We start from the raw sequence: 10,225 nt of genomic DNA on the forward strand, positions 1-10,225 counted from the left end.
GGCTTCTGTCCCCAGGGAGATGACAGGGAAGGTGGGCTCCTGTCCCCCAGGGAGATGACAGGGAAGGGGGGCTTCTGTCCCCAGGGAGATGACAGGGAAGGTGGGCTCCTGTCCCCAGGGAGACGACAGGGAAGGGGGGGCTCCTGTCCCTGTCCTTTAGAAAGACAACAGGGAAGGGGGGGCTCCTGTCCCTAAGGAGACAGCAGGGAAGGGGGGCTTCTGTCCCCAGGGAGACGACAGAGAAGGTGGGCTCCTGTCCCCCAGGGAGACGACAGAGAAGGTGGGCTCCTGACCCCCAGGGAGATGACAGGGAAGGGGGGCTCCTGTTCCTGTCCCCCAGGGAGGAGACAGGGAAGTAGGGTGTGGGGGCTCTGGAAACCGTTCCGATCTCGGTGAGAAGGTGAGAGGGGTCCCCACGGTGGAAGGATGCAAGGCTGAACGCCTGTCAGGGCCGTGAGCAGTGACTCTTCCTTCCTCCCATCAGCTCCTGACAGTGCGCCTCTCCCCCCGGGCCAGACGGGCACCTCAGAGGCCCTGTGTGCCCAGGGCCATGGCAAAGGCAGGCAGTGGGGGCATCTTCCTGCACAGCTGCGCCATCTCCCTCCTCTCCCTGCAGCTCCTGCCAGCTGGGGAAGGTGAGAGTCCGCCCCGCAGAGGGGCCGGGGAGCCCAGCTGGGTGGCCTGGGAGCCGGGCGGGTGGGCACCAGCTCCCCCAACCCATGCCTCACCTCTCCCTTGGCTCCTGCCTCCCAAGGGAGAGCCGATTTCAAGGTCCTTGGGCCGGACAGCCCCATCCTGGCCACCGTGGGGGAGGACGCATTGCTGCCCTGCAGACTGTCCCTCAACCTCAGCGCGGAGGACATGGAGCTGAGGTGGTACAGGAGCCGGCCCTCGCCCGCCGTGTACCTGCACAGGCGTGGAGCACAGGTGTCCAGAGAGCAGATGGCAGAGTACCGGGGGAGGACGACTTTCCTGGGTGACCACCTGGCCAGGGGCGAGGCTGTGCTGAGGATTCACAACGTCACCGTGTATGACAACGGGACCTACCACTGCCTCTTCAGGGACGGGGAGCCTCACAGCGAGACCACCCTGGCGCTGCAGGTGGCAGGTGAGGGCTGCCTCGGCCTCCGCCTCCCTGGGAGCGCCTCTCCCCAGTTCCCGGTCCCAGCTCCAGGCTTGGGCTACAGTCCACAGTACGCAGCATGGGAGCGTCCCCATATCCTCACGTCCCCACGTGCCCACACTGTGTCCCGGGAGGTGCAGCCTGCCTTCCTGCCATTACTGGGAAAGGCAGACGGCAGGGAGCGAGGGAAGGAGAGGGACAGCTGGAGAGGGAGGGGAGACAGAGTGCAGAGGAGACGGGGATACAGGCAGGGAGACAGGGACAGGCCAGGGCAGGCAGAGGAGCTGGGGACATGGAGGGGGCTTTCTGCTCTGTAGTCAGCCCTGCCTGGGCTCCTTCCTGTTCCCCACCCTTCCCGACTTGCAACACTGGAAACTCGTGCTGACTCTCCAAGACTCTTCTGCTCTGTTGCATGTAGGTGGTTGGTGAGACTATGCAGGCACCTCTGGAACCCTCATAACATGTCTGGCATTGGCAGCAGCCCTGGACTGAGCCTCTGTGTCTCCCCCAGGGCTGGGCTTGGAACCCAGAATCCATGTGACCGAGGACCTGGACAAGGGCATCCGAGCCGAGTGCACCTCAGCAGGCTGGTACCCAGAGCCTCACGTGGAGTGGAGAGACTTCAGGGGGCGTGCAGTGCCAGCTGTGACCCGTTTCTCAGCCTCAGCCACCACCGGCCTCTTGGCTGTGCTGTCCAGGGTGGCCGTCCCAGACAGGAGCATGGGGGGTCTCACCTGCTCCATCTCCAGCCCCCTGCTCCACGAGAGGAAGGTGGCTGAGAGCCACCTTCCCGGTGAGTGTTCTGTGTGGCTCCAAGCACGGGTGTGTGTGGCCCTGCATGACAGGACACTGGAGCTGCTGTCTGTGGCCCTGCAGTGGGAGAGGGGAGGGTCCTGGGTGTTGACTGTAGGGCGGAGGACAGATGGGGGTGCAGACAGCCACAGGGCAGGGAGACCGAGAAAGGTGTGCTCTGACATCGGCTTCCTGTTGGGGTCTTTCCGTGTCTCTGGGTTCACAGCAAATTGGAGCAGGAAGTGTGCAGATGTCCCAGCACACAGTTGCTCCCCACAGCAGGAGAGGTGTGAGTGTCACAGCTGCCGGCACCAGCGTCCCCCAGAGTCCACAGCTCAGCTGAGGGTTGGACCCCACGGGTCTGGACAGATCTGTCTGCCCGAGTCACCAGCATAGCTGCTGCCCTGAGAGCCCCCCATCCCCCCCACCCCTCCCCTCTGATCGCTCATGGTCTCTGCAGTTCCCAGAGTGAGAGCCCAGTGGACGGTGTCCTCCACAGCCCCCTCCCCAGATGCACCTGCATTTCCTGCACGTCCGCCTGCGCTCCCTGCTCTTCCCTTTGCCCTAAGTCCGCCCCTCGTGTCATTCACACACTGCAGCTGCCCATGCGTTCTCGGCTGTTTCCAGGTTTAACTTTTCCCAGACCATCCTCTGGCTTCTCAGGCACCACGTCCACCGCGTGGTCCTACATTTCTATCACATCTCGCACCCAAGGGTCTGTCCCCGGACGACCTGGTCCTCCTCAGCTCTGCCACAGGGCAGCTTCTGACCCCAGGAGCTCACTCCTCCCAGCTCTGCTGCTTGGAACTCTGAGAAGAGAGTGGGGAGGCTGGGGGGCAGAGGACGGGGCAGCCGCTTCCCACTCATAGGCAGGGTCCTCTCCTGGGTCCCATTTATTGTGGGAGCTCCACTTCATGATGTATCACGTCACAAAAGTCTCAGCTCCTGGCTCCATCACTGTAGGGTGAGGGTCCCAGCTCCTGACTCTCACTGTGGGGAGAGGGTCCCAGCTCCTGACACCAGCACTCTGGGGCGAGGGTCCCGCCATGTTTGGGAAGACCCTCCCTCAGACCCAGCTCCATCATGCGTGTGAATGGGCATCCATTTCTGAACCGTTTCAGAGCAGGCTGGGGACCTGGTGCCCCTGACTCAGATCCTGCAGCAGGGCCCGGGAACAGGGACTACTCTCATCCTGATGTGCTTGGATCTCCAGGGTCCCCGTGGGCCTCCCTCTCAGGACGGCCCCCACCCTCCACATGGAGGATGCCCCTGTTTCTGATCCTCATTGTGCTGGGGCTCATCGCAGCCGGGGGTCTCTGCCTCTGCCCAAAGTTGAACCGGGAAGAGAGCGAGGAGCAGCCAGAGAAAAGGAGGCAGCAGGAAGAACAGGAGCTGGGGCCTGGAGCCGGCCGCGACAGGATTGAGCCATTCCAGGGTGAGCGGGAGTGGGGAGCTGGGCAGGACCCCGACTGTCACTCACCTGGGCCTTCTGAGCCAGCTTTGTGCTGACCTGGGGTGGGGCGGGGGCTTGTGGAGGGGCCGGCTGCCTGGCAAGAACCTGCGGTCTCAGGGCTTCACACTGTTCTTCCCGCCTGGTCCCCCTGGTTGTCCTCCCTGATGGACACAGGGGCATCTGAGCTTGAGGCTACCGTGACATGCCCGGGCTGGGGAACGGGCCCCTTTAGCTGTCCCAGGTGGCTCCCTGGATCGGCCTCTGCTGTGTTGTGGGGATGGCGCCATGGTGGGAGGAGAGGCAGACAGAAAGAGGGCACAGCAGCCCCTAAAGGAGCCAGCCGGGTGCCACGAGAACACCCCTCCTTCCTGAGGGCAGCACCACAGCGGCTGTGCATTGGCCCCTCACAGGCCCACCACCTCCACACCAGGAACGCAGCTGGCACAGGAGGCCCTGGGGGCACCATCAGAGCCTGTCCGGCCTGGCAGTGCGGGCTGCAGACTCGGCGTGAGCTCCTCCGAGTCCAGGGACGGGGCGTGTTCTGTGACAGGCGACGCCAGGGGAGCTCAGTGAGCTCTCGCGCAATTTCTCTGCTTCCAGAACACCAGGCTGGGCTGGGTTTCCATCAGCCAGACCCCAAGACACCACAGCCTCCCGCATCTCTGCAGAAACAAGTCCTTCCTTTGGAAATGGCCGGTGGGGGTGCAGTCCTTGGAGCCAGGTGCCCCAGGGGACAAGGAAAGGACAGGAGCCCCTTCCTCTGGGGCGGTGGGCATGGTTTCCCTCCCACACTCATTTCTGACAAAGTGAGAAGCCCAGAGTTACTCAAGAGGATGCTGGACAGGGGTGGGTGAGAGCACAGATGTCCTGAGGCTTGTCCTCAAGCATGTGTGCACATGTGCAGATGTGTGGGTGTGTGAGCAGTGTCCAGGCATTGCATGAGCATGTGCACGTGGTCATGTGTATGCATGTGGAGGTGGTGTGCACGCATACATGTGTGCATTGTAATGTGTGTGCATTGTAATGTGTGTGCATGAGTGTGTGTTCCCATCTAAAAGAGCACAGGTTTCATGTCAGACGCTGGGAAGTGGGCACGGAGGCCTGGGAAGGAAGACCCTAGCTCCTTTTGCTCTTGTAAAGTCCAAGGAGAGGCAAGTACACAGGTGCACACACATGCTGGCGTGCTCTCTTGCACACAGACACATGCACATATGCAGGAGTGCTCTCTCACACACACATACACACAAGTTGGCGCTGGCATACTCTCACACAGACACACACATTGGTTTACTCTCACACATGCACACACATGCTGGCATGCTCTCTCACACACAGACACATGTTGGTGTGCTCCCTAATACATAGACACACATGCATACAAACACTGGCACTTTCACACATGCACAGGTACACACTGGCATGCTCTCTCTCTCACACACACACACGCACACCCACACACTGGCACTGTCTCACAGACACACACGCACACACTCTGTGCACTCAGCCAGGTCTCTGCCGCCCCAGGAGCAGATCCCCATCACCTGCTTGGGGCTGACGGCCGGCAGGGAGCACAGGAAGAATACAGGGGTCCCAAGGTGGGGCAGACCCTGACATTCCTGTGCATGAGGGACAGTGGAACCACCCCTGACGCCCGGCCCTGGCCTCTTTCCGTAGTGAGTCCCTCGCTGGACCCCGCCACAGCCAGCCCCAAGCTCTCCCTGTCTGAGGATCAGAAGAGTGTGAGGCGGCTGCTCTTCGACCAGGACCTGTCCCCCAGTGCCAGCAGGTTTGACCAGGACCCCTGCGTGCTGGCCCAGGAGCAGTTCTTTGCCGGGCAGTACTACTGGGAGGTCGAGGTGGGGGACAGGAAGGCCTGGATGCTGGGCGTGTGTCTGGGCAGTGTGGGCCGGGAGGGCAGGGTCCCCAAGGCCCCCCAGCACGGCCTCTGGGCAGTGGAGTTTTACAAGGAGCGACTCCAGGCCCTGACCTACCCCAGGACGCAGCTCCGGCCTCCCCGGCGCCTCTGTCGGGTGGGTGTTTTCCTGGATTGTGACAGGGGGAAGATTTCTTTCCACAATGCGGCTGACGGGTCCCTGGTCTATGCATTCTCTGGCCTCTCTTTCGCTGGCCCACTGCAGCCATTCCTCTGTCTCTGGACTCATGACCCCAGCCCCCTGACCTTCTGCCCTGTGGTCAGAGAGACCCAGGAAGATGCTGGTGCCCCAGAGGTCTCGGCCCCTCCCTAGGGCCCTCAAGGCCCCCGTCTGCAGGGGAGAGCAGGGACCCCTGGACATGATGTCCCATCTCCTGCCCATGCCCAGCTATGCTGTGTGCGAGGCACACAGGGAGGCAGGGCTGGGAGTGTGGGAGGCAGGGCTGCTCCTCGTCTTTCCCTGCTGAGTCATGGACTTTGTGCCCTTTGCCCCACACCTGTCTGTTGAAGCCCCAAGCCCAGGTCCCCAGGGTTGACTGCATTTGGAGACTAGACCTCTGAAGAGGTAATGGAAGTAAAATGAGGCTACTGGGCAGGGGATTAGGGCACAGACACAGAGGGACGGCCACTGGGGACGAGGGGAAAAGGCGCCAGTGGGGAGCCAAGGGAGAGGCACAGGGACCCAGCCCTGCCAGGGAAAGAGAGGAATCCCTGGGGCCAGTGGTGATTCAGGCGCTGCTGAGTTGCTTTGTGACATGGGCTTGGGGCAGATGTACAGTGTCAGCCCAGCATCAGGTGTGGTGCCTCCCAGAGGCTAGGGTTTGTGTGAACAGAAGGGGTGGGGGTGGGCAGAGACCGCATGGCCTCTCCCCTGCCTCCACGCTGCTTTGTGACATGGGCTTGGGGCAGATGTACAGTGTCAGCCCAGCGTCAGGTGTGGCGCCTCCCAGAGGCTGGGGTTTGTGTGAACAGAAGGGGTGGGGGTGGGCAGAGACCCCATGGCCTCTCCCCTGCCTCCACGCTGCCCCACTCCCTGCAGGGGGCTCCAGGGTGAGGGTCTCTGAGAATTCCCTCCCAATCTGTTGTGTACTGAGATTTTTACCTTTAATAAAGTTTGCCTGTGTAGACGCAGTGTGGTCGTCCCATACCATCACACACCAGCAGGAGAGCCTGAGCTCGAGGTCCAGCCGCCCCCTCCCGCCCCAGGACCCCGGCAGCCCTGCTCTGTTTGCACCCACCTGGTCTGGGATTGGGTGCGCCACCGCCAAGGTGCGCTCGCTGCAGGCACGCACAAGACATCGAGTGCTGGGAGGAGCGGTGCCCCTGTGAGCGCTCACACCCATGTTCTGGTGCAGATTTGTTCCTCTTTCCCCCACATCGCTCGGTAAGAATCTGCAGATTCTCTCCTGAGCCACGGCCCCAGCTGACTTAGACCCCGCCTCCACGGGGCCAACAGGGGCCTTCTGTTCTCACCGCAGTCCCAGGGTCTAACCCACACCCCTCCCGCTCCCTCAGTGCTGCCGCCCTTGCGTTAGTTCCCACTGCTCCTTGCTCAGATGCCCCACTCTGGGCAGAGAGGTGAGCACTGTGGTGGTGACAAGGACCTGGCCAGGAAGGACAGAGCCAGCCTGGAAGGCTGGAAGGGGAAGCCTGGCGCTGGGGAGGCTCCCTGGAGGTCAAGTTCACGAAAGTCAGTACAGGGAGGTGAGTACTAGGTGTTCTGGGCAGAGCAGGCAGGTCCCCACACTGACCACCAGGAGGCTTGGCTGAAGGGGTGGGGACAGGGCTTGGACAAAAAGCCATGGCTGCAGCAGGGAAGGGACGGGCCCTGTGTTCCAGGGATGTCGAGTGGGCTCCAGGTGCCCCCTTCCTTAGTGAGCAGGTGAGTGGGCTGGTGTGTGACCTGCACCCAAACACAGCTTCCCGCTTCTGCCCCGAGCTGCACCACGGCCACCTTCCTCTGCAGAGGTCAGCCTTTAGAGAGATCCCTGCAGAGAAGGTTGGGGGAGGGGCGCCTTGGGGGGCATCCATGCACCCAAGGAGGTTGGGTCCCAAGGAGACGTTGCTCTTTTCCCTAAGGGAGGAAGGCTTCAAATTGTCCTGGCATCCTTACTGTGTAGACCAGAAGGAAAACAGGACCCCAGTGACCCACAAATAGGCTGAGTGGTTTCCCCTTGGAGTTAATGCGGGTGCAGGAGGGGATCCCCCTTTCTGCCCATCATATAGGGTCATGGCAGACACCCCCAACCCAAAAGAAAGGTTAGGAAGAGAAAAGCAAAACCAATCGACTTGGCCATAGTTCTGTGAGACTTGGAGACTGCAGTAGGAAGAGTGGGGCCTCGGGCTGTCCTTTGCCCTCACACTTGGGTTCAGCAAGAAGGCAGATGCAGGCTCCCAGGGTGTGCAGAAGGCCCAGGGCCTGGCCCCGGAAGCACCCTCAGGGTGGACCCCACCCTTCAACCGCCTTTTCTGGAAATGGAGCCGCTAGGAGATAGCAGCGACACAGCATCTGGGTGAGTGTCCAGGAGACCGGCCTACAGCCACCGTTAAACAGCAGGGGCAACACCACAGGGCCCACAGCAGCCAGGTTTCACAAAAGCCACGGAAAGAAGGAAATCCTGTCATTGGTGGGGACAGGGACGGAACCTGAGGGCCCAGGCAGGTGACCATACATGTGCCATTTATGCCACCTGGGCAGCGTAAGCTGGGACGGTGGCTGCCAGGGGCCAGGTGGGGCACGGGAGGAGCAGGGAGTGGCCACTGGGGAGGAAGGGTGACCACAGTGACAATGGTATGATGCAGGGAGAGTTTTGAATGCTCTTATCACCCAGGAGTGATGTCCCCATGACCTGATCACTACACAGCACACAGGCATCCGAAAAGCCGCGGACCCCACAAATACCGATGACTGTGTCATTAAAAATACAGGCGCGGTGGGGGGGGGGGGTACTCCCAGGGGGGAAACAGAAGCAGCAGCTGTTAAGATAAGCCGCCTGCAGCCAAAGCCAGGCAGCTGGGACCCCTCAGGCGTAGACGGGACCCGCCAGGGGGCCTGGACCAGCTGCGGCAGCAGGAAGCGAAGCCTCATTTCTTTTTTTTTGACAGGCAGAGTGGACAGTGAGAGACAGAGAGAAACGTCTTCCTTTTGCCATTGGTTCACCCTCCAATGGCAGCCAAGGCTGGCCAGCGCACGGCGCTGATCCGATGGCAGGAACCAGGTGCTTATCCTGGTCTCCCATGGGGTGCAGGGCCCAAGAACTTGGGCCATCCTCCTCTGCACTCCCTGGCCACAGCAGAGAGCTGGCCTGGAAGAGGGGCAACTGGGACAGAATCCGGAGCCCCGACCGGGACTAGAACCCGGTGTGCCGCGCCGCAAGGCGGAGGACTAGCCTGTTGAGCCACGGCGCCGGCCAAAGCCTCATTTCTTAAAGGTTTATTTCATTTGTTAGAAAAGCGGAGTGATGCAGATCGCCCATTACTGGGGAGGCAGAGTGACAGAGCGCCCGCCCGTCCTATGGTCCACTCCCTGGGCGGCGGCGGCGGCGGCCTCCCGCGCCCGTGGCCTTGCGATGGTTCTCCGGCCAGCTCCAGGATCGCGGCCGTGGGGTCGTCGGCGCCCGCGGGGAACGGCAGCCCCGAGCGCGCCGCCGCCAGACCCCGCAAGCCCGCAGGCCTGGGCCCGGAGCTGTGGATGCTGCAGCCACCAATGCGCTGAGAGCTCTCTGCAGCCCGGCAGTTTTACTGGCTGCTGCGTGGAGCGGCCCGCCCAATCAGAGGAGACCTGCGGAGTCACCTCGTTTGCATACGGCTTTGGGTGGCGGCCGCTTGCCGGGTCCGAGCCCCTGAGGGCCGCCTCGCGGCTGCAGGGCAGTAGCCCTTGGGCCACTGCTGGTGGGCGGACGGAGGGACGGGCCTCCGCTCCGCCCACCGTCTGGGCCCGCTGGAGGCCGGAGGCTGTGGCGGACCGGGCGCCCAGGAGAGGGCCTCGGTGAGGAGGACGGACAGCGGGACCCAGAGAGGCCGGGCAGCAGCGCCATCCGCAGGGCGGGGAGGACGAGGAAGCTCCAGGAGCGGCACATGGGACAAGCCTCGGCTTGTCTCGGACAGTGCTGCCCAGGGGTCCCTCCGGGCGGCCAGCGGCCATTGGACGGCTCCCGTGGGCCGGAGCGGCAGCCTGGGGGGTTTGTCGAGTTCGCTGGGGCCCTTGATGAGGGCTGGGGCGGTGCTGGCCAGGGGAGCCCCGGGTCGCCGCTGGCGTCAGGAGGCTGTGCAGGGGAGCCCCACAGTCAAGGGTTAAAATGACCTCCTGGGGTGACGGGAAGTCGTCCTGTGGAGGGAGGTGCCCTGCGGAGGGAGGTGCGCCCGCAGCCACAGGACCCGAGGGGTAGGGGTCGAACTTGCACAGCGTGAGTCAGGATAATGAGGGGTCCAGCTTGTTTGGCTCATTTTTTTTTTTAAGATTTACTTACTTGAAAGGCAAAAAGAGGGACAGAAAGACAATCTTCCACCTGCTGGTTCACTCCCCAGATGCCCACAACAGCCAGATCTGGGCCAGGCCAAAGCCAGAAGGCAGGTGCTCCACTCCATCCTGGTCCCCCAGGTGGGCTGCAGGGGCCCAGGTGCTTGGGCCATCTTCCTCTGCCTCCCAGGCGCAGTAGCAGGAAGTGGAGCAGCTGGGCCTTGAACCAGCACTGGGTTAGGGGAGGCTTAACCTGCGGTACTGCAACACCAGCCCCAGCGTTCTGATTTTTAAAGAAATCTGTCGCTTGTTTTTACAAAAGGAGTCTCGTAAAAATAAACCCAGACTTCAGAGACTGTCACTGCCCCGTGGGAGTTGGTTCTGACTGGCCGTTCCTCCTCCAGCAGTGGTTTTGCACTTGGGGCTTACAGCTCCAGATTTCTACCCCACACAGCCGACTTCAGA

The 10,225-nt window shown here is 62.1% G+C and overlaps 1 protein-coding gene across 1 annotated transcript; it reads left to right on the forward strand.

The window, feature by feature from the left end:
* Positions 1 to 550: 550 nt before the first annotated feature.
* LOC133758885 (butyrophilin subfamily 1 member A1-like) lies at positions 551 to 9,016 on the forward strand. The gene is made up of 8 exons (XM_062190020.1): positions 551 to 635; positions 755 to 1,108; positions 1,635 to 1,916; positions 5,043 to 5,585; positions 6,341 to 6,351; positions 6,508 to 6,570; positions 6,657 to 6,685; positions 8,887 to 9,016. The coding sequence occupies exons 1-8, from the start codon at positions 551 to 553 to the stop codon at positions 9,014 to 9,016; spliced, it is 1,497 nt and encodes a 498-aa protein (XP_062046004.1).
* Positions 9,017 to 10,225: the final 1,209 nt, after the last annotated feature.

Source organism: Lepus europaeus, chromosome 4 (assembly GCF_033115175.1).
Source record: "Lepus europaeus isolate LE1 chromosome 4, mLepTim1.pri, whole genome shotgun sequence".
Lineage (NCBI taxonomy): Eukaryota > Metazoa > Chordata > Mammalia > Lagomorpha > Leporidae > Lepus > Lepus europaeus.